The 24,280-nt window shown below is 44.5% G+C and overlaps 1 protein-coding gene across 1 annotated transcript in view; it reads right to left on the bottom strand.

The window, feature by feature from the left end:
- The window catches only part of INPP5D (inositol polyphosphate-5-phosphatase D), a 217,429-nt gene that overhangs the window by 32,160 nt on the left and 160,989 nt on the right, over positions 1-24,280 (bottom strand). Inside the window, exons 15-25 of the mRNA XM_038749732.1 lie at positions 22,341-22,479; positions 19,420-19,528; positions 17,212-17,300; positions 16,862-16,943; positions 14,929-15,018; positions 11,462-11,575; positions 9,072-9,154; positions 6,263-6,350; positions 5,776-5,925; positions 972-1,059; positions 71-178 (exon numbers count right to left, since the gene is read on the bottom strand). Of these exons, the coding sequence (XP_038605660.1) occupies positions 71-178; positions 972-1,059; positions 5,776-5,925; positions 6,263-6,350; positions 9,072-9,154; positions 11,462-11,575; positions 14,929-15,018; positions 16,862-16,943; positions 17,212-17,300; positions 19,420-19,528; positions 22,341-22,479 (1,140 nt within the window). The remainder of the gene's footprint in view (positions 1-70; positions 179-971; positions 1,060-5,775; positions 5,926-6,262; positions 6,351-9,071; positions 9,155-11,461; positions 11,576-14,928; positions 15,019-16,861; positions 16,944-17,211; positions 17,301-19,419; positions 19,529-22,340; positions 22,480-24,280) is intronic.

The following is a 24,280-nucleotide window of genomic DNA, read 5'->3' as shown; positions in this document are numbered from 1 at the left end:
CTTGGAGATTTGGTTCCTTTGGGGACAAACTAACTCTTCCACACCCAAGACGGGGGATCAGCATAGTTACCGTGAGATATCGTCTTTCCCTGGAGGGTCTGGGCAGCTTGGAGGAGGAGCCCGGATTCTTGCCATGGCGGCTGCTTCCTCTGCCATCAAGTGAGGGTTTTTCGATTTCCTACCAAAAAGAAAGGGACCATCAATGGGAAAAATGGGTATCTTCTCTGGACACGTTACCCTCAGGTAGAAATCATATATGACTAGTTCTCCTGGAACACAGGGGTCGTGTTCCCAAAAGACCTCATGTAGGGACAGCTGGCACTGTAGATCTCACTCCTCTGATCAATGCCACACGTGTGCCCAAAAATGTTCCTTCCAATAATGTATCACATGGTACCCAGACAGATGCATGATGTCGGAATTCCATAATTCCTCAACACCATTCTATCAAAATGCAATGAAAACATGCATTATGGTAGACTTCCTGCAATCTATTCCAAGCAGAATACAAGTTTCCCAGGCCACTGTTCTTTCTCTCAATATGACCAGTGGCCAGAAGAGATTCAGAGAAGGTTTTTTTTGACACCCATTTCACTAAACTGGCCTTGCAGGTAGGTGGGAAAAGTCCCAAGCTCTTAGGATAGTAAGCGCTCAACAAATGCCACTGATTAATTGATTTTGACTTTGGTGATTTTTTAACAAGTTGGCATTTTTTAAACTATCTTTTCCCACAGTCACCAGCACTGAACTGATCATTCAATTGACGGCAGTGAAAGCCAGTAGCCTAACTGAAGACCAGGAAACATGTTTTCTTAGAATTACTATTTTCCCCCAGGGTTTTTTTTTTCTAATTTTACTTTACATCCAGTCTAAATTCCTTTCCATAATAATTTCTGTCTTACTAAGTCCTCTGAACCCATGCTAGCTTTCATGGCTACAATTAATCATCAGTGACACCACAGTTTACTTACCGGTTAACAGGATCCCACTGCTTGAAGGTTTCAGGGCCCTTCAGGGATTTTTGCACAATGGATTCATCCCGTTCAGTCTTGACAAAGTCTGGAGGAAGTGAGGAAGAGAAGAGGATGAGATTTTTCCACTCAAGGACTAACTTCAGGCCTCAAGGGACACAGGAATCTTCAGGTTCAGCATTCTGGGCTACGGACATGAAGTGACTTGACCCCTCCCCACTGAAAATCCTAGGCAGCACACACAACCAGCGACTCTATTCAGACAATGATAAGAACTGAAGCACTCATGAACCTACCCACATCGATCGATCCACACGCTGAGGTTTGGCAACAGGGCATCCTAGAGTCTGATCTTCATTCATTCTTTGATTGTCATATTTACTTTTTTTTGAAATGGTATTTACTAAGCACTTACTGTGGGCAAAGCACTGTTCTAAGCGCTGAGGAGGTTACAAGGTGATCAGGTTGTCCCACGGGGGGCTCCCAGTCTTAATCCCCATTTTACAGATGAGGTAACTGAGGCACAGAGAAGTTAAGTGACTTGCCCAAAGTCACATAGCTGACAATTGGCAGAGCCAGGATTTGAACCCATGACCTCTGACTCCAAAGCCCGGGCTCTTTCCACTGAGCCATGCTGAGCGCTTACTGTGTGCAGAGCACCGTACTAAGTGCTTGGGAGAGTACAATATAGTAATCAAAAGACACCTTCCCTGTCCACAATGAGTTTACAATCTAGATGGGGAGACATATATTAATATAAATAAATTATATTTATTTATATAATTCATAAGTCCTAAATCCTCCTCTCCTCTTCTCCCACTCCCTTCTGCATCACCCTGACTTGCTCCCTTCATTCACCTTCCCTCCCAAACCCTTCCCTCTCCCTGACTTTCCCATCACTGTTGACGGCACTACCATCCTTCCCGTCTCACAGGCCCCAACCTCGGTGTCATCCTCGACTCCACTCTCTCGTTCACTCCTCACATCCAATCTGTCACCAAAACCTGCCGGTCTCACCTCCGCAACATTGCCAAGATCCACCCTTTCCTCCCCATCCAAACTGCTACCCTGCTGGTTCAATCTCTCATCCTATCCTGACTGGATTACTGCATCAGCCTCCTCTCTGATCTCCCATCCTCCTGTCTCTCCCCACTGCAATCTATACTTCACGCTGCTGCCCTGATCATCTTTGTGCAGAAACGCTCTGGGCATGTTACTCCCCTCCTCAAAAATCTCCAGTGGCTACCAATCTACCTAAGCATCAGGCAAAAACTCCTCACTCTCGGCTTCAAGGCTGTCCATCCCCTCGCCCCCTCCTACCTCACCTCCCTTCTCTCCTCCAGCCCAGCCCACACCCTCTGCTCCTCTGCCGCCACTAACCTCCTCACTGGGCCTCGTTCTCGCCTGTCCCACCGTCGACCCCCGGCCCACGTCCTCCCCCTGGTCTGGAATGCCCTCCCTCCACACATCTGCCAAGCTAGTTCTCTTCCTCCCTTCAAAGCCCTACTGAGAGCTCACCTCCTCCAGGAGGCCTTTCCACACTGAGCCCTCTCCTTCCTCTCCTCCTCCTCCCCCTCCCCATCCCCCCCGCCTTACCTCCTTCACCTGTATATATGTTTGTACATATTACTCTATTTCACTTGTACCTATTCTATTGATTTTATTTTGTTAATATGCTTTGTTTTGTTGTCTGTCTTCCCTTTCTAGACTGTGAGCCCGCTGTTGGGTAGGGACCGTCTCTATATGTTGTCAACTTGTACTTCCCAAGTGCTTAGTACAGTGCTCTGCACACAGTAAGCGCTCAATAAATACGATTGAATGAATGAATGAATGAAATTCATCACCCCTCCCATTCTCTCAGCAAATATGTATATTGCCTTGTCTTATGCTGTGGAGTCATCTCTGAACCATAGTGATGCCATGGACACATCTCTCTCTGAATGCCCCACTTCCATCTGCAATCATTCTGGTAGTGTATCCATAGAGTTTTCTTGGTAAAAATATGGAAGTGGTGCTTGACTCTCCCCCCGGTAGCCCAAACTGGTAGAGTACTGGAAACTCTCCAGTGCAACCCTGAAAGGGGTACATATGTATATATCTGCAATTTATTTATTCATATTAATGCCTGTTTCTCCCTCTAGACTCTGACCTTGTTTTGGGGAATGAATGTATCTGTTTGAGGATGTATTGTACTCTCCCAAGCTCTTAGTACACTGCTTTGCACACAGTAAGCGCTCAGTAAATGCGATTGAATGAATGAAAGAATAAATTCCTAACTCAGACTGTGATCCCCATATGGGACCTGATTATCTTGTATCTACCCCAGCACTTAGTCCAAAGCTTGGCACATAGTGAACGCTTAACAAATACCACAATAATTACTATTATTATGCACCAGGAAACTCTGGGTCCTGGACTTTCTACAGGTACAAAGTACTGGTGAACTTTCTTTTCATGTTATTTTACTGAGTGATTCTGACCTGCATTAAATTGAAGATGAAATAATAATAATAATAATGATGGTATTTGTTAAGGGCATATTATGTGTCAAGAAGTGTTGTAAGCGCTGCTGTAGATACAAGGTAATTAGGTTGTCCCTCATGGGGCTCACAGTCTTAATGCCCATTTTACAGATGAGGTCACTGAGCCACAGAGAAGTTAAGTGACTTGCTCAAACACAGCTGACAAATGGCAGAGCCAGGACTAAAACCAACAACCTCTGACTACCAAGTGTGTGCTCTTTCCCCTAAGCCATTCTGCATTCAACATCTAAGGAGCGTGATGGATATTTGGTTAACAAATCTTTGAGCATCTCAGTGCACTTAACAGGTTCCACAGTGAAGCCACACTCTGTTCCATGGTCTTAATGATTCATGATAAATACTCATTTTAAATTTCTTTAAGGTTCCAAAACTTAACGGAAAGAAAAAAATCACAAATTCAAATTGAAAACTATTTTGGAGTTTTCACTGCAGCTATTAGGATGTTTTATGAACATTTTAATTTTCCAATGATAGAATTTCTCATCTAAGCAACAATGATAGGTGAAATGTCTTAGGAGTAATCGGCAAGAAATACATTAAAGACACAAAGACAGTCTTAAGATGGTAATTCCTTTGTTATAAATAAGAAAAGAACCTGATCTGAACTTTTGAACAAACAGGATAGCTTAGATGAGGATCCTGGAGCCAGGACAAGACTGGTTCTTTCAGTTACTGTCAAAAACAAGTATTGTTTGGTGGAATGAAACTACTAATATTTTCTTAAACTGATGTTATCCAAAGTAGGTTCAAGTCTTTCTTAATTTTGACCCATACTATGGGGGATGTTCATGGGATGAAAAATGCAGCCTATGGGGTAGAAAGGAGTGGGAAAGGAGTTTGGGAAGTGGAAGGGATATTCAGTGGGGAAAAGGAGAAGGGATTGGCAGCAGTGGGCTGAGGAAGAATGAAAGCCTAGATAAATTTCGAAAGAGCCTTGGCAAAGACCCAGGGAGCAGGGATTTGGAGGTAAATGAGCTCTCCAGGCAATCCAGAATCTCATTTCCCAGCAGATCTTCTTGAGACCTCATAAAAAACAGCATTTGACTGCTTTGATTTTCGGAGTCTCTTTCTTTTCTCTTTTACCTTTTGGAAGAGTTGGCAATAGGCAGAAAGATGGCTAAAAGGCAGGAGAAGCGAGAGACCAAACGCCTAGATAATTCACAAACTAGAAAATGAGTCTCCCTGTAACTGAGGATTGACTGTTTTAAAATTAAAAAGGCATCTGGGAAATTTAGTCAGACTTCAAAAGAGTTCCTGTTGGGAAAGGAGGGAGAATGAGCTGGTGACATACAACTTATACAATGGAAGCAGCGTGGCTTAGTGAAAAGAGCCCGGGCTTGGGAGTCAGAGGTCATGGGTTCTAATCCCGGCTTTGCCATTGGTCAGCTGTGTGACTTTGGGCAAGTCATTTGACTTCTCTGTGCCTCAGTTACCTCATCTGTAAAATGGGGATTAAGACTGTGAGCCCTACGTGGGACAATCTGATTACCTTGTATCCCCCCAGCTCTTAGAACAGTGATTTGCACATGGTAAGCGTTTAACAAATGCCATTATTATTATTATTATTATTATTATTATTATTACAACAGAAGCAGTGTGGCATTGTGGCATTAGGAGGCCTTCCCAGACTGAGCCCCCTTTTTTCTTTCCTCCTCCCCATCCCCACAGCACCTATATATATGTTTGTACAGATTTATTACTCTATTTATTTTACTTGTACATATTTACTATTCTATTTGTTTTGTTAATGATGTGCATCTAGCTTTACTCCTATTTATTCTGATGACTTGACACCTGTCCACATGTTTTGTTTTGTTGTCTGTCTCCCCCTTCTAGACTGTGAGCCCGTTGTTGGGTAGGGACCGTCTCTATATGTTGCCAACTTGTACTTCCCAAGTGCTTAGTCCAGTGCTCTGCACACAGTAAGTGCTCAATAAATACAGTTGAATGAATGATAGAGCACAGGCTCTGTGCTCTGCCACTTATCTGCTGTGTGACCTTGGGCAAATCACTTAACTTCTCTGTTCCTCAGTTACCTCATCTATAAAATGGGGATTAAGACTGCGAACACCATGTGGGACATGGATTGTGTTCAATCCGATTAGCCTGATGCTACACCAGTGCTTAGTACAGTGCCTGGCACACAGTAACGCCATTTAAAGAACCTCCAAAACACAATAACTAAAAAAATGCTTCAGGCTTTTCTTCCTTCAGCTGAAGGCTCCGCCGGTGACTAACCACGGGAGGGGTTTATGCCTTACCGTAAAGTTTTTCTCTCTGTTTCCCCTGGGAGGTCTGCAGTTTGATCTCCCCTCGGAAGTGTCCCATCATCTCTCCGTGGTGGGTGAGCACAGCGTGTATGGGGAGCCGTGACTCGGTGGCTTCTAATCGTAAGGCCACACAGCCTTCACCTACAGGAGAGGAAGGAAGCCAGGTCCAGAGAAAGTGTCAGCTGATCTTCAACTATTTCCCCGCAAACAGACTAGCGTTTTTTTTTTTTCTTCAGGTGATAGAAAGAGGCAGAGATATTGCTGTGGATGACATGGAAGGCTGGGAAAAACAGGGATGGTCCACTGCCCTGTGCAGCTCTAGGAAATCAGATATGTGCAGCGTCATATACAGGGCCGCAAATACCGTCATCCAGGCAGGACTGCACAAAAGCCGTGTGAGGAGGATGGAGGTCCCTTTTCCGCCCATTCTATGGTTCCTCTGCCTTGAGAGTCAAGAAATTCTCACCCACTTTCTTACCATAGGACTCGTCACTGTCTGATGATTTAATGCTGATCAGGATGTGCTGGTCTAGCAGGTACTCGGGGTCCGAAATGATCGGTGTTAGCTGCAGGGACCCGTCACCAGGAGTAAGCATCATGGAAAGGAAGATGGACAGCAAGAGGGATCAGAAGCAGCTCTTGGTGGATAGGAATGACTGAAATGTCTGAGGAATTAGAATCTTAGCGATCCCTTCTAGCCAGATTCCAAGTCGCTTCCAAACCATTGCTAGGGATTTAAAGGGGGAACGGCACTGTGGCAAATTTTCTTTCACTCTCTCCACCATCACTGGACTCATTCATTCATTCAATTGTATTTCGATGGTCTGAATATCTTTAAAATGAAGCATCATGAAGCACCACAATAATAATAATCATTGTGGTGTTTGTCAAGTGCTTACTATGGGACAGGCACTGTACTAAGGCTCTGGGGTAAAAACGATAATAATTAATAATCATAATAATTACGGTACTTGTTAAGCAGTTACAATGTGCCAAGCACCGTTCTAAGTGCTGAAGTAGATACAAGTTAATTGGGTTGGACACAGTCTCTGTCCCGCATAGGGCTCACAGCCTTAATCCCCATTTTTTTGCAGATGAGGTCACTGAGGCCCAGAGAAGTGATGTGACTTGCCCAAGATCACCCAGCAGACAAGTAGCAGAGGAGGGATTAGAACCCAGCTCCTTCTGACTCTCAGGCCTGGAGTCCATTCATTCATTCAATCGTATTTATTGAGCGCTTACTGTGTGCAGAGCACTGGACTAAGCGCTTGGGAAGTACAGGTTGGCAACATATAGAGACAGTCCCTACCCAACAGCAGGCTCACAGTCTAGAAAGGGGAGATGGATAACAAAACAAAATGTATTAACAAAATAAAATAAAATAAAATTGAGCACTTACTGTGTGTAGAGCACTGTACTAAGCGCTTGGGAACTACAAGTTGGCAACACGTAGAGATGGTCCCTACCCAACAATGGGCTCGCACTAGGCTATGCTGCTTCTCATCTTGGGAATAGCTTTGACCCATGGGGCAGGGCCAGTTTGAGAGGCTCTGGCAGAAGGAAACCTAGGAGCTTCTCCCCAAGATTAGTGTTTTCTGCACTATCCCTTGCTGCAGATGGGGAAACCCAGACAGACTTTAGAAAAAACAAGGGAAAGCACAACATTTTACACGCATTTTTCCGATGGGTGCCTTTTACGAACCTACCCATGTCCAAGCAGACTAAAGATTTCAAACTGGATTTAGAATTGTATTGTTAGTCCTTAAGGGGATGATTATCAAGGGTAATGAATACCTGGCATTCTTTCATTTATTCATTTAATCGTATTTATTGAGTGCTTACTGTGTGCGGAGCATTGTACCAAGCGATTGGCAAGTACAATTTGACAACAAATAGAGACAATCCCTACCCTACAACGGGCTCACAATCTTGAGACTGTGAGCCCCACATGGGACAGGGACTTTGTCCAACCCGATTTGCTTGTAGCCACCCCATCACTTAGTAAAGTGCCTGGCACATAGGAAGCCCTTCATGAATACCTCTATTATTATTACCTGCAAAACAGTAGGAGCACCTTGGCAGGGATCCCAGGGTTAATGCAGAATTAGACTGTATCATTTTTTAATGGTATTTGTTAAGCACTTACAATGTTCCAGGGCCTGAACTAAGCTTTGGGGTACAAGCTTATCTGGTTGGAGACAGTCCATGTCCCACATGGGACTCCCAGTCTAAATCCCCATTTTACAGATGAGGTAACTGAGGTGCAGAGTATTTAAGTATGAAGCCCAAGGTCACACAGCAGACAAGTGGCGGAGCAGGGATTTGAATCCAGGTTCTTCCTACTCCCAGGCCTGTGTTCTATCCACTAGGGCCACACTACTTCTCGTTATAATCAAAATCATAATTTCTCCTTTAAAACCCCTTGGTGCATAGTGACCCCTTGGTGACCCAAAATGCAGAGAGATGCTATTCTTTAGGCTGGTCAGCATAAGTTCCCTAGTCTCCCTTTGCCAGACAAGGAAGGCTCTACCCCATCCAGGCTCTACCTGTAAAGAAGCAGTGTAGCCTCCTGGAAAGACCACAGGCCTGGGAATCAGAAGGTCATGGGTTCTAATCCCAGTTCCACCACTTGTCTGCTGTGTGATCTTGGGCAAGTCATTTCATTCCTTCATTCAATCACATTTATTGGTTGACTGAATCAAGAACTAAGCGCTTGGAATAGTACAATTCAATCATCGGGGCCTCGGTTACCGCTTCTGTAAAATGGGGATTGCGATTGTGAGTCCCACAGGCAACAGGGACTGTGTCCAGCTCAATTTGCTTATATCCACCCCAGCACTTAGTTCAGTGCCTGGCACATAGTAAGCACTTAATTACCACGATTATTATTATTACCCTCCTGTGGGCTGCGGGAACTCAGCATGGCCTGGGGGATGGGGCATACGCCCCCGGGAGTCAGGAGACCTGGGTTCTAGTCCCAGCTGCTCCACTTATCTGCTGTGTGACATTGGGCAAGTCTCTTAAGTTCTCTGTGACTCATTTATCTCATCTCTAAAATGGAGATTAAAATGGTGAGCCTCATTTGGGTCTTGGCCTGGGTCCAACCTGATTTGCTTGTATCTACCCCCAGCTCTTAGTCCAGTGCCTGCCACATAGTAAGCACTTAACAAATACCATTAAAAAAAAGTTAGAGTTCAGGGTAGGAAGCTCATATTTATTCCACTAGGTAGTGCTGCTTGCTTATAAGTGCTTCTTCCCTTGTAGGCTAGAGCAGTCTCTTGAATTACCTTTGGAAGGGCTTCCACAAACTTCACCACCAATTCCCCTTCATTTCCTTCTTCATTTTCTCCTTCCTGACTCTTAACAAAACCTGCCAAAGGGGGTGGAGAGGGAGAACGTTAACGTTTCATAAACGGAACAAGAACCTGCAGCCAAGAATCCTACTGAGCGTGATGTCCTACACAGACCCACACCATAGTCCTCTGCGGCCCTTAAATTTCAGAAGCCTGGATTACTTCGATATTGACTTTTGGGTCATTTTAATGGAGGGTACGACCCTGGGACCGAGAGGCATAATCATGCTCAAGAACCATGGAGAACGTGTCTATCCGCTCTGTTATATTGTACTTTCCCAAATGCTTAGTACAAAGCTCTGCATATGGTAAATGCTCAATAAGTATGCTTGATTGATACAATAACAAAAAGGATTTTTCCCCCTCTCCTCACTTCATGACAAACTCCTAATGAAGGAATCATCTTCATCTCCACGGGTAAGGAGATTAGAAGCTGACAGCTCTTCCCACAGCCACTCAAGATAGCACTCTTTTGAAATTCTAATTTAAGCCTCCTAATTTGCGGTTTCCATAGAAATGTATGCAAATGTCTTTATGACAAAAAAATAATCTGTCATGGAATTTATCTTTGACACTACTGTGTGACAGTGGACATGGAGATTGCAAGAGGAGAAGGACCAGGACAACCTGCCTGTTTTTAAGACCGAGACCCAGGTGGAAGGGGAGGGAGATTAAGGAACAGCCCAGAGTCAGATGGAGGGGAGGGAGAAGGAGGAATAGCCCAGCGTCAGCTGGAGGGGAAGGAGAAGGAACAGCCCAGCCCAGCAGGGAGTTTCATTCCCAGCTCAAGTTCAGACTACAAAGCGGGAAGAGATAAAATGCACAGCACAGATGTGCACTCCTTCTTCTGAAACCCTCCCTGCTCAGGGTTGATCAATGCATTCTCTCCCTCTCTGTGGTTTTAATTTTCCTTTCCAACCCACATAACTCGATCCCTGGAACCAAAAACAGCACAGACCCATTCTTTCTACACAACAGCTTTAGGCAGGATGCCTAGAAATGTCACCCAGAAAGGGTATTTCCTAAACACAGACTGTTCTAAATGCCGATAAATGCTTTCTTAGCTCTCGGATCTAAGATCTCTCTCATCATGGGATTGAGATAGAAATGCACAAGAAGAATTCAACGTCCACAGGTACAGTGAGTGGCATTTTGACACAATGTTAATAGCATCAAAAAGTGTCTGAACAGTGATTTCCCTTTTCCCTACGAGCCAAATCAGTGGGTTGATCAGCAGGGTAGATTTGATTGTAAGTAAAATTGATTTGAAACATTGGCCAGGAAGCCTCAATTTATACCTCTTTGACAACTTTAATAAGTCTCTCTCAGAGGACCTTCATCAAATTACTCCAACTGAATGTGAGGGTCATAGCTCAGAAGGCTTTATTCGGTCTGGGCTAGGCAAGAGCCAGAGTGGGCCTGAGCAGTTTATTTCTGACTGAACAATCCAGTCATTTAGCTTTTTTTTTCTTGTTGTTGTATCTGTTAAGCACTTACTATGTGCCAGGCACTGTACTAAGCTCTGGGGTAGATACTAGGTAATCAGTTTGGACACGGTTCCTGTCGCACATGGGGCTCACAGTCTTAATCCCCATTTTACAGATGAGGTAACTGAGATCCAGAGAAGTTAAGAGACTTGCCTAAAGTCATACCGCAGACAAGTGGCTGAGCCAGAAGTAGAACCCGGGTCCTTCTGAGTCTTAGGCCCATGTCTATCTACTATGCCATGTGGCTTCTTTTCCCATGACTTCCTTAGACTAATAAACCACCAGCTAGGCACGATGCCCAGAATTTGAAGTTTATAGTATTTGCTGTTTGAGTCAAAAATAATTTGATCCTGGGAGTCAGAGGACCTGAGTTCCAGTTCCAGCTCTGCCACTTGTCTGCTGAGTGACCTTGGGCAAGTCACTTAGCTTCTTTGTGCCTAATAGATCATCTGCAAAATGGGGTTTAAGACTGTGAACCCTATGTGGGACAGGGGCTGTCCAAACTGATCATCTTGTATTTAGCCCCAGGGCTTAGTATAATACCTCCCTCCCACTTTGCTCAAATCATCACCTCCCTCACCCTCCATCCACAAGTTCCTAGCCCTCCCGATCTAGAGCCATCTTTGCCCCTCAAAGAGTAGTGGCCCAAAATCATGTGAATTGGACTTTTATAAAGAATTACTTTAGGCAGAATACCTAGAAATGTCACCCAGAAAGGGTAATTCCTAGTGACACATTATCTTATATGCTAATAACCAACAACGCTCTTGGATCTAAGATCACCCTCATCATTAGTGTGGCATGAGCTAATAAAAAGAGGACTTCTGAAGCCAGTACTTTCTAAGCAGCTGGAGTGAAACTCAAGGTAGAATTTTGTCTGTGACTTCGTCTTCAGTGTTGCATAGCAGTTCAGAAACTCGATCTGTCCCTGAGAGTCCACGTTGCCTGGACCTAAAACAGATGGAAACAGAGATTTTCTTCTGTTAGAAGTCTGGAGAGGAGAGGGTGCATTTTCAATTCCTGGCTGAAAGGGTTTGCTTTGTGTCTTGCTTCCATGTTCTGAGAAGGGAGTTCCTTAATGGCACCTGGAAATTGAGGTTCAAAGGGAAGACGCTTTCTCTGGAGTGAAGAAACAATGGTACCTCATCCGAAATCATCTGAGTATCTAATTGAGTGCATGCGCTCCCTCTGGGTAAAATAGCGGGAAGCATTTTCCTATAGACAAAAAGGCAGCATTTTGTTCCACAGCTGATTTCCTCAAATGACCACTGATTCCCATAGGCTCACTGATAACCTAAATTGTCCCCTGTTGGAAGCCAGAGAAACTCAGAAAAGGAGACAGTTTTCTCCGATTTAGGACACCCCCAAGCTGTGGTCTCAATCCAAATCATATTACTACACAGAATTATTACCATCCCATCTTTCCTGGAAAAACTTCAAGCAGTTTGCTGATATCCAAATAAATCTCCCAAAGTGGATATGGGAGGGCTAGCAGACAGAACATTCTCACAGTTATTTATTTATCCTCTCACCAGGGGTGAGGAACAATTTACCAGATGAATGGCAAAGACTGTTGATTGTTTTTATTTGACTCACTGACTACCTGCTTGGGAAAGGTCAGATTTTTCCCATGTTGGAAAAACAAATTAATGAACTGGTCATTTTTATACAGCTAATTGTGAGGTTGGCTTCAGTACACTCAGTTCTCCCATAACATAGGAGTTATGTTACACTCTTACAAATCCCTATGTTCAGGAAAACACATGCTGCAGTTCTTACCTGTTCAGTGTCTGTGCACATGTGCACAAACCTTCTGATACCATAGAGCATTTCATCCAAATGGGTCATGCTGTTGGACAAATGTTCCCTAATTCCCCAACAACATTTAACTACCAAATGTGTAAGCAGTTGTAATGGCAGAACCAAGTGTCTCCTCATCTTCACTTTCTAGGTGGGGAAACTGAGGCAGAGTGATCAACGGATTTGCCCAGTCAGAGAATCAGAAGTGGAATCACAAATGGAACCCAGGAACCCAGGACTCCTCACCTAGCAGTCTATTCTTCCTCCAAAGCTAAGGGGCAGACTAGCTCAGGGCTGGTAAGGTTGAGTCTATACGAGCCAAATGGCCACCTAGTTGGAATTATTTGGAACTATTTCTCTTCCCTTATTGACACTCATGTCCATCCTCAGACCCCCCATTCCTCCCCCTCCCCCCTTCCCCATCCCTCACCCCCAACCATCTGGCCACCTACCTCATTAGGAAAATTAACACCATCAGGTCTGAGCACCTTCCTCCATCCCCCCTCCTCTCGACCCCCTCTTCTACTTTCGCATCCTTCCCGGCAGTATCTTCAGAGGAGATCTCCTACCTCCTCTCAAGTGCTACTCCAGCCGCCTGCTCTTCTGACCCCATTCCCTCTCATCTTATAAGAACTCTTGCCCCTTCCCTCCTCCTTCCTTAACTTCCACTTTCAACCACTCACTCTCCAACAGTTTCATCCCCTCTGCCTTCAAACAAGCCCATGTCTCCCCCATCCTAAAAAAAAAAAAACACCCTTGACCCCACAGCCCCCTCCAGTTATCGCCCCATCTCCCTCCTACCCTTCCTTTCCAAACTCCTGGAGCGAGTCATCTACATTCACTGCCTTGAATTCCTCTCTTCCAACTCTCTCCTGGACCCCCTCCAATCTGGTTTCCGTCCCCTCCACTCCACTGAAACCACCCTCTCAAAGGTCACCAATGACCTCCTTCTTGCCAAATCCAACTGCTTCTACTCTGTCCTAATCCTCTTCGACCTCTCAGCTGCTTTGGGTGCTGCCGACCATCCCCTTCTCCTCAACACATTATCCAACCTTGGCTTCATGGGACCCCGTCCTCTCCTGGTTCTCCTCTTATCTCTCTGGCCATTCATTCTCAGTCTCCTTCATGGGGTACTCCTCCCCCTCCCATCCCCTAACTGTAGGGGTTCCTCAAGGGTCAGTTCTTGGTCCCCTTCTATTCTTTTCATCAATACTCAATCCCTTTGGTGAACTCATTTGCTCCCACAGCTTCAACTATCAGCTCTATACGAATGATACCCAAATCTATATCTCCTCCCCTGTTCTCTCTTCCTCCCTTCAGGCTCGCATTTCCTCCTGCCTTCAGGACATCTCCATCTGGATGTCCTCCTGTCACCTAAAATTCAACATGTCCAGGACCAAGCTCCTTATCTTTGCTCCCAAACCCTGTCCACTCCCTGACTTTCCCGTCACTGTGGACAGCACTACCATCCTTCCCATCTCACAAGCCCACAACCTCGGTGTCATCCTTGACTTTGCTCTCTGATTCACCTCACATAATCAATCTGACACCAACTCCCACCAGTCTCACCTTCACAACATCGCCAAGATCTGCCCTCCAAACCGCTACCACGTTAGTACAGTCACTCATCCCATCCCGACTGGATTACTGCATCAGCATCCTTTCTGACCTCCCAACGTCCTGTCTCCCCCCACTTCAGTCTATACTTCACTCTGCAGCCTGGATTATCTTTCCACAGAATCGTTCTGGGCCTCTCAGCCCCCTCCTCAAAAATCTCCAGTGGTTGCTTATCACTCCGTATCAAGCAAAAACTACTCACTATTGGCTTCACAGCTCTCCATCACCTTGCCCCCTCCAACTTCACCTCCCTTCTCTCCTTCTACAGCCCAGCCCACACACTCCACTCCTCTGGTGCTAACCTTCTCACCGTGCCTCGTTCTCGCCTGTCCCATCATCGACCCCTGGCCCACGTCTTACCTCTGGCCTGGAATACCCTCCCTCCTCAAATCCACCAAACAATCACTCTTCCGCCCCGTCAAAGCCCTACTGAAGGCTCACCTCCTCCAGGAGGCCTTCTCAGACTAAGCCCCCCTTTCCCTTAGCTTCGCCTCCCTTCCTCATGCCTCAACTCACTCCATTTGCTCTACCCCCGCCTCACAGCACTCGCATATACATGTACATATCTATAATTCTATTTAATTACATTAATGTCTGCTTACTTGTTTTGATGTGTATATATCTCTAATTCTATTTATTTATTTTGATGCTATTGATGTCTGTTTACTTGTTTTGATGTCCATCTTCCCGCTTCTAGACTGTGATCCCTTTGTGAGCAGGGATTGTCTCACTGTTGCTGAATTGTACTTTCCAAGCAGTACAGTGCTCTGCACACAGTAAGCGCTCAATAAATATGACTGACTGACTGAATGAATGAATGGAAGCTGTTGGCTCTGTGATTCACCTGACTTCTAGAGAAGGCCCAAAGCACATCCCCCATCACTGACCATTCTTGGAGACAAACTGAGAGGTGACCCCAGCTTCGAATGTGGCGAAGACAGGACTGTGGTCACTTGTCATGATGTCACTGGTGCTGCCTGAAAAGCAAAGTAGAAATTCTTGTGTATCAGAGGTGCTTGATGCATTCTGTTCAGAAAAAGGGAGATGATCTGCACTGTAAACCAACAATGTAGATTAATAAATAGTAATAATAATAATGCTATTTGTTAAGCACTTACTATGTGCCAGACACTGTACTAAGTGCTGGGGTGGCTACAAGCAAATCGGATTGGACATAGTCCCTGCCCCATGTGGGGCTCACAGTCTCAATCATCATTTTACAGATGAGGTAACTGAGGCACAGCGAAGTTAAATGGCTTGCCCAAGGTCACACAGCAGACAATTGATGGAGGCAGAATTTGAACCCATGACCTCTGACTCCAAAGCCCATGCTCTTTCCACTAGGCCATGCTGCTTCTCTATTGGCCTCCTAAATTTAACTCCATATCTCCAGGCATAAGCAGAAGACCTAAATCATTTTTTTAAGGTTTAGATTACCCTTTTTATGGTATTTAAGCACTTACTATGTACCAGACACTGTACATACTAAACTCTGGGGAAGATACGAGTTAACCGCACCTCCTTTCTCTCCTTCTCCAGCCCAGCCCGCACCCTCCGCTCCTCTGCCGCTAACCTCCTCACTGGGCCTCGTTCTCGCCCTTCCCACTGTCGACCCCCGGCTAGCTCTCTTCCTCCCTTCAAGGCCCTACTGAGAGTTCACCTCCTCCAGGAGGCTTTCCCAGATTCAGCCCCCTTTTTCCTCTCCTCCTCCCCATCCCCCCACTCTGCCCTACCTCCTTCCCCTCCCCATAGCACTTGTATATATTTGTATAGATTTATTACTCTAATTTATTTTACCTGTACATATTTACTATTCTATTTATTTTGTTAATGATGTGCATATAGCTATAATTCTACTTGTTCTGACGATTTTGACACCTGTCTACATGTTTTGTTTTGTTGTCTGTCTCCCCCTTCCAGACTGTGAGCCCTTTGTTGGGTAGGGACTGTCTCTATATGTTGCCAACTTGTACTTCCCAAGCGCTTAGTACAGTGCTCTGCACACAGTAAGCGCTCAATAAATATGATTGAATGAATGAATGAACGAATCAGGTTGTACACAGTCCCTGTTGCACATTTGGGCTCACACTCTTAATCCCCATTTTATAGATGAGGTAACTGAGACCCAGAGAAGTTAAGTGGCAGAGCTGGGATTAGAATCCAGATCCTTCCAAAACCGAGGACCGTGCTTTAACCACTAGGCCACACTGCGTCTCTGTAGCTAAGTGAAAGGGAAATCATGCTGGCTCCGCCTCTTCAAATCAATCAACCAATCAATCATATTTATCATCATCATCATCAATCATATTTATTGAGCGCTTACTATGTGCAGAGCACTGTACTAAGCGCTTGGGAAGTACAAGCTGGCAACATATAGAGACAGTCCCTACCCAACAGTGGGCTCACAGTCTAGAAGGGGGAGACAGAGAACAAAACCAAACATACTAACAAAATAAAATAAATAGAATAGATAGGTACAAGTAAAATAAATAAATAAAAAAGTGCTCATTGACAAAAATTCACTTCTACTTGCCTTCTTTTGGGCAAATGTGTTTTTTTGGGAAACACACTGAACTGCTTTTCAGCAAATGTCCTTTTAAGAAATCAGAGTTCTCATGAGCACCAAAGCAGCATGAGTTACTGGGTGACTGGCATCACATCTGTCCTCACAACAGCTCACATTTTATTTTCCCCATTTTATAGGGAAACTAAGGGGGCTAGTTATGAGGGCTAAACGGTTCTCCTTGCTCCCTGGGTTCTGTGCTCTCCTTCAGACTGTTTCTGATCCCTAACTACCAACCATCTTTCATCTTTACTCACCATAAGACTGGCATACCACATGTACCAGGGGGTATGATTTCCAGAGCACACGATCACACCAGGATGGTAGATTGTACTTCATCTGTGAAGAAATGAAGATTTAGAGCAGTATTGAGAAAACACTGACCATTCTTCCAAAGGGATGAGAATTGTGTGGGTCCTTATTTCCGGTGCTCAAGTTTAACTCTTCTTGTGTAAGGAAATTCCCTTTTGTTTGGGATTTTTAAAAATGCTCAGCAGCTGATTTATCATTTCTGCAGAAAGTAGTGGTTTGCCCCACCATTTCTGTCCTCTTTTCACTCCCCTCAGGAGGGGTGGAAGTGGGCACCAAGATATTCATCAGGACCTACCCCTGTTGCTTTCTGCTTAGTGTAAGCATACTTTTCCCGAGTCAGTCTTTCAAAGCGGTAGGTTGGGGCAAAGGTTATCTCTTCTTCCTCTGAAACAAAGAAACATCAAATCAAATCTCTGAATGCCTCAGTTTCATGCTGGTAGGATTTCTTATTCCCAAATCCCTGACACTTTTATCGGTTAAATCTTCGAAAAGATAGATCTCAAGGGTTTTTTTTTTTTGTTTTCTTTTTTTAAAATTTTATATGATATTTGTTAAGGGCTTACTAAGTGCTGGAGTAGATACAAGATAATTAGGTTGGACCTTGTCTTATTTAGGGCTCACAGTCTTAATGCGCATTTTGCAGATGGCAACTTCCCCACTGCTTTCAAACATGCTCATGTTTCATGTTTCCTGTGATCCTAAGACAAACCCTCCCTTGATGCCACAGCTCCCTCCTACCATTCTTCTCCAACCTCCTTGAGTGAATTGTCTTCATATGCTACCTCTACTTCCTCTCCTCCAATTCTCTCCTTGACCCCCCTTCAATATGGTTTCTGCCCCCTTCATTCCACCGAAACTGCCCTCTCAAAAGTCATTAATTTCCTTCTTGCCAAATCCAACGGCCAATACTCCATCCTAATTCTCCTCAATCTCTCAGCTGTCTTCAACACTGTCAACCACCCCCTTCTCCTGGAAATATTAACCAATCCTGGCTTCACTGACACTATCCTCTCCTGGTTCTCCTCCTATCTTGCTGGCCACTCATTCTCAATCTCTTTCGTGAGCTCCTCTTCTGCCTGCCACTCTTTAGCCGTGGGAGTCTCTCAAGGCTCTGTTCTGGGTCGCCTCCTCTTCTCCATCTACACCCACTCCCTTGGAGAACCCACTGGCTCTCATGGCTTCATGTACCACCTCTATGTGGGTGATTCCCAAATCTACATCTCCAACCTTGATCTCTCTCCTTCTCTCCAGGGTCATATTTCCTCCGGCCTCCAGGACATTTTACTGTCCCTCCAATACCTCAAACTTAACATGCCCAAAAGAGAACTCCTCATCTTCCCACCCATAACCTGCCCTTCCCCGGACTTTCCCATCACCGTAGACAACACCACCATTCTCCCTGTCTCACAAGCCTGTAACCATGATGTTATCCTTGCTTCATCTCTCTCATTCAACCAACATATTAAATCCTGTCAGTTCAACCTCCACAACATTGTTAAATCTGTTCTTTCCTCTCCATCCAAACTATTACCATGTTAATCCAAGCATTTATCCTATCCCGTCTTGATTACTGCATCAGCCTCTTTCCTGACCTCCCTGTCTCCTCTCTCACCCCTACTCCAGTCTATACTTCACTCTGCTGCATGGATCATTTTTCTACAAAAATGTTCAGTCCATGTTTCCCCATGCTTCAAGAAGCTCTAGTGGTTGCCCCTCAAAGAAACTCCTCACCATAGGCTTTAAAGCACTCAGCTTGCCCCCCCGGCTATCTTACCTTTCTGATTTCCAACTACAACCCAGACCGCATATTTCACTTCTCTAATGCCAACCTACTCAGTGTATTTTAATCTCATCTATCTCGGCGCTGACCTCTCACTCATGTCCTGCCTGTGGCCTGGAATGCCTTCCTTCTCATAGCTGACGTACACTCTTCCCACCTTCAAAGTCATTTTCAATTCGCATTTCCTCCAAGAGGCCCAAGTAAGCCCTTATTTCCTCTTCTCCCATTCCCTTCTGCATCGCCCTTGCACTTGGATTTGAACACTGTATTAACCCCTCCCTCAGACCCACAGCACTTATGTATATATCTTTAATTTATTTATTTATAGTAATGTTTGCCTCCCCCTCTAGACTGCAAGCTCCTTGTAAGCAGTGAACATGTCTACCAATCCTGTTATATTGCATTCTCCCAAACCCTTAGTACAGTGCTCTGCATACGGTAAGCGCTCAGTAAATACAACTGATTGATTGATTTGCAGATGAGGGAACTGAGGCACAGCAAATCTAAGTGACTTGCCCAAGGTCACACGGCAGACAAGTGGCGGAGCTAGGATTAGAACTCAGGTCTTCTGACTTCCAGCCCCATGGTTTTTCCACTAGGCCACATTGATTCTCTGCCCAAATAAAACTGGTTAAATTGCTGACATTGTGAATATTTTAAAAAAAGAATTATGATTTTAACCAAATTATGGATATTTCAAAGGTGAAGAATTTGAATTCTTACCAAAATTCAGGAAAACCTTTTGATCCTTTCTCTCCATGAGAAGCTGATCATGAATCAGTAGGTCTGGGAACTGTTGCTGCTTGATTTTCTGGATAATATTTTCTGCTTCCTGGAAATACAGAAACTATAAGGCCTTAGCTAGGTTACACAAATCTGGATCTCTGTCCTCATTCAAACATGCAGCAAGACTCACTGCACCAAAAACCAACCACGGCAATTAAAAATGCTGTTTTTGTTAATAACACCTCCTGTTTATGTGAATAAGAAACAGGACTAAGTGTAAAATATTATGTTATTTTCTCTTTGCATAATGCTTTTACTTTTTTTTAAAAAAACTGACAGACTAGTTAGGAAGGCAGTGCACCCCATTTTGTACTTAAGTTACTGCCTTACATAATGTGAGCCCGCCGTTGGGTAGGGACCATCTCTATATGTTGCCAACTTGTACTTCCCAAGTGCAGTGCTCTGCACACAGTAAGCGCTCAGTAAATACGATTGAATGCATGAATGAATGAATAATGTCATTAAAAAAAAGATCAAAAGTGAGTCTAGTTTGAGCCAGAAGTGGCCCACACCTCCCTTCCAGGGGTTCAAGTGTGGACTTGTGGTCTTTTAACATTTGTAAACTAGGCTGCTAGGATGGTAAACTCTCAGTAGCTCTTGGGGCATTTCCCTGTTCTGCTTTAGCTCACTTACAATCTGGTTCAGAGTTGGATCTGCCCCAGAGGCTAGTTTGGAGCTCCACTCATTCATTCATTCATTCATTCAATCGTATTTATTGAGCGCTTACTGTGAGCAGAGCACTGTGCTAAGCGCTTGGGAAGTACAAGTTGGCGACATATAGAGACGATCCCTACCCAACAGCGGGCTCACAGTCTAGAAGGGGGAGACAGACAACAAAACAAACCATATTAACAGAATAAAATAAATAGAATCAATATGTACAAGGAAAATAAATAGAGTAATAAATATATACAAACATATATACATATATACAGGTGCCGTGGGGAGGGGAAGGAGGTAAGGCAGGGGGATGGGGAGGGGGAGGAGGGGGAGAATAATAATAATAAAGACCATATAAAGATATGACTGAGATTTTTCATTTTATAAACCAAAGATAGCATCTGCATTACATTATTAAAATACGACTTTGCAACAAATTCTTGGGGCTTTTGTCCATCTTCTCTAGGTTCTGGGACTGTCAATGAATACAGTCAATCAATCGATCGATTATATTTATTGAGCACTTGCTGCATGAAGAGCACTGAACTAAGCACTTGGGAGAGTACAATACACTTTGGTCCTCTTAGGCTAACCTGGTTATTGTAGCTTGATCTCGTCTATCTTGCCGCCAACCTCTCACCCATGCCCTGCCTCTGACCTGGAATACCCTCTCTCTTCATATCTGACAGATATTGTTGCCAATTTGTACTTCCCAAGCACTTAGTACAGTGCTCTGCACATAGTAAGCACTCACTAAATATGATTGATGATGATGATGATGACAGACAATTACTCTCCTCCCATTCAAAGCCTTATTGGAGGCACATCTCCTCCGAGAGGCCTTCTTTGACTATGCCTTCCTTTCCTTTTCTTCCACTCCCTTCAGCATCACACTGACTTGTTCCCTTTATAATAATAATAATAATGGTGGCATTTGTTAAGCGCTTACTACGTGCAAAGCACTGTTCTAAGCGCTGGGGAGGTTACAAGGTGATCAGGTTGTCCCATGGGGGGCTCACAGTTTTAATCCCCATTTTACAGATGAGGTAAATGAGGCCGAGAGAAGTGAAGTGACTTGCCCAAAGTCACACAGCTGACAGTTGGCGGAGCCAGGATTTGAACCCATGACCTTTGACTCCAAAGCCCGTACTCTTTCCACTTAGTCACGCTGCTTTATTCATCTCCCCTCCCATCCCAATCCATAATTTAATAATAATAATAATGGCAGTTATTAAGTGCTTACTATGTGCAAAGCACTGTTCTAAGCACTGGGGAGGTTACAAGGTGATCAGGTTGTCCCATGTGGGGCTCACAGTCTTCATCCCCATTTTACAGATGAGGGAACTGAGGCCCAGAGAAGTGAAGTGACTTGCCCAAAGTCACACAGCTGACAAGTGGCAGAGCTGGGATTTGAACCCATGACCTCTGACTCCAAAGCCCGGGCTCTTTCCACTGATCCACGCTGCTTCTCATTAATTTATTAGTATTAACGTCTGTTTCCCCTCTAGACTGCAAGCTTGTTGTGGGCAGGGTACGTGACTGTTGTACTCTTCCAAGTACAGTGCTCTGCTGACAGTAAATGCTCATTAAATATGATTGATTAATTGATTGACTGAGTACAACAGAGTTAATAAACACATTCCAAGCTGCCACTGATTTTCTTCCAAGCCACACTTCAAGTTACTTTCCAAATTTAAACAGGGAGGTGGTGGATGAAAATCAATGGAAATCAAGGATGAGCCCACTGTTGGGTAGGGACCGTCTCTATGTGTTGCCAACTTGTACTTCCCAAGCGCTTAGTACAGTGCTCTGCAAACAGTAAGCGCTCAATAAATACGATATAATGAATGAATGAAGGAAAGGAGGCACTTGAGTATGGGAGAGGGAGGCTGAGGAGTTCTTCTGCTGTAGTTCCACTTCTTTCCCCCTTTTCTATCAAATCCTCCTCTCCCTTTCCAGCCCACCAATGGGCCTCCCTCTCCTCCCAGGGCAAAGGGGTACCTGAAGGAAAATCCCCCCAGGAGCACCACTCTTCCTTGGAATGGAGGAGTTTCACCACTCAAATGGCAGTTGGGAATATTTCTAGTGTGAGCTTCTGCAAGCTCCAGTGTCAGAAGAAGCCCCTTACTGTGGGGGGCAGAGAGCCATGGGGAAGGGCACAGAGGTCGCTCCCCATGGGAGGCCAAAATTTCACTCACCGTCGGGGGCAGCTCCACCCGATAGTTCAGGTCTCCCAGCCAGAAAAGATGAGTAAAACGATGAGTGATGTTAAAAGGACTCAACTTCTTGTCTCCCAATGCCAGGAAGCGGAGAATACTCATGTAGTTTTGGTTCCGTCTAATGAAATTAGACAAAAAAGGTCACTGCTTTTCTGTATTCCCTCTACCTGGAATACTCTCCACATTTTTTTCTCATCCAATCAAGCCCTTCCTCTTTCCTCCTTCGAAACCTGTTGAATTCCTGTCTTTTCCATGAGGCCTTTCTAAATTATCTTGCCTGAATGAAATTTCTAGTCACTCCAGCTACCTTGTAGGATTTGTTAACTTCAGTATATTTGACACATAATAATAATAATAATAATAATAATAGTACTTGTTACGCGCATACTATGTGCCAAGCACTGTTCTAAGCACTCGGGGGGGATACAAGGTAATCACAGTCAATCTCCATTTTACAGATGAGGTAACTGAGGCACAGAGAAGTAAAGTGACTTGCCCAAAGTCACACAGGTGACAAGTGGCAGAGCCAGGATTAGAACCCATGACCTCTGACTCCCAAGCCAGTGCTCTTTCCACTGAGCCACGCTGCTTCTCTAGCCAATGTGTTTCTCTTTCTGTATCATTAATCTATGGCTTTCAATAATTCTATCATTTCTGATTGTTTATATATTATAATCCCGTCCTCCCCATGAGACTGGGAAACTCTTGAAGTTGGCACGTTGAAGGGCAGAGCTTACATCATAGAGAAGCAGTGTGGCTCAGTGGAAAGAGCACGGGCTTGGGAGTCAGAGGTCATGGGTTCTAATCCCGGCTCCACCACTTGTTAGTTGTGTGACTTTGGGCAAGTCACTTCACTTCTCTGGGCCTCAGTTACCTCATCTGTAAAATGGGGGTTAAGACTGTGAGCCCCACGTGGGACAACCTGATCACCTTGTATCCCCCAGCGCTTAGAACAGTGCTTGGCACATAGTAAGCGCTTAACAAATGCCATCATCATTATTATCTTGTTTGCATCTTTGTCATTTCCCATAAACCCTTGAGCAAAGCTGTATACACTGAGTCTATCCCTTCTCCAGATGATACTTCACTTTGCTGCCCTGATCACTTTGCTACAGTGTTGTTCTGCATCCTTTTCCCCACTCTGCAAAAGCATCTAATGGCTGCCCATTCCACAAGCTCATTCCTCACTTTACCAGTGCTTAGTACAGTGCCTGGCACCTAGTAAGTGCTTAACGAATACCTTAATTATTCATTATTATCAAACGGAAATTTCTCCCCATCTTCCTAAAGGCTCGATTAACTCTCTTCCTTTTACCAGTCCACTCTCTTCTCCCTCTAAACCCCACCCCAGCTTGCCCCTTTTATTCCTCTTAAATTAATCTACTTAAAGTGATTCAATCTCAACTCTCCCACTGCTGGTCTCGGGCTCACAACCTCCCTCCTCCCCGAAACTCCCTCTTTCTTTATATCTGGCAGACCACTGCTCTCCCCATCTTCTGAAATGTGTCTTCCCTGACTAGTTTCTCAACTCCCCACTCTATATTAAATCAATCTGTGATATTTATTGAGTGCTTATTGTGTTCAGAAGACTGTACTGTTCAGCCATTTCAGCACTTCCGCACTCCTAAATACATGGATATTAATTCCTAAACCACACCCAGTCCTCGTAGCACTTTTATGCATACTTTATACTTAATTATTTCCTCTTACCTGTACTCTCTTTTAGGGTCTCTCTCTACTATTACAGTGCAAGTTACTTGAGGACAGGATGTCTACTAACTGTACTGTACTTTTCAAAATGTGTAATACAGTGTTCTGCACATAGACAGACACATAGATACCACTGATCAATTGATAGTTGACTGACTACCCGATAAATACCGAGTTGAAAGAGGGAAAACCCAGTCCATCTAGACGTA

This window comes from Tachyglossus aculeatus, chromosome 1 (genome assembly GCF_015852505.1).
Source record: "Tachyglossus aculeatus isolate mTacAcu1 chromosome 1, mTacAcu1.pri, whole genome shotgun sequence".
Lineage (NCBI taxonomy): Eukaryota > Metazoa > Chordata > Mammalia > Monotremata > Tachyglossidae > Tachyglossus > Tachyglossus aculeatus.
Note: the sequence above shows the minus strand (reverse complement) of the source record. Positions and strands in the feature narration are given on the sequence as shown.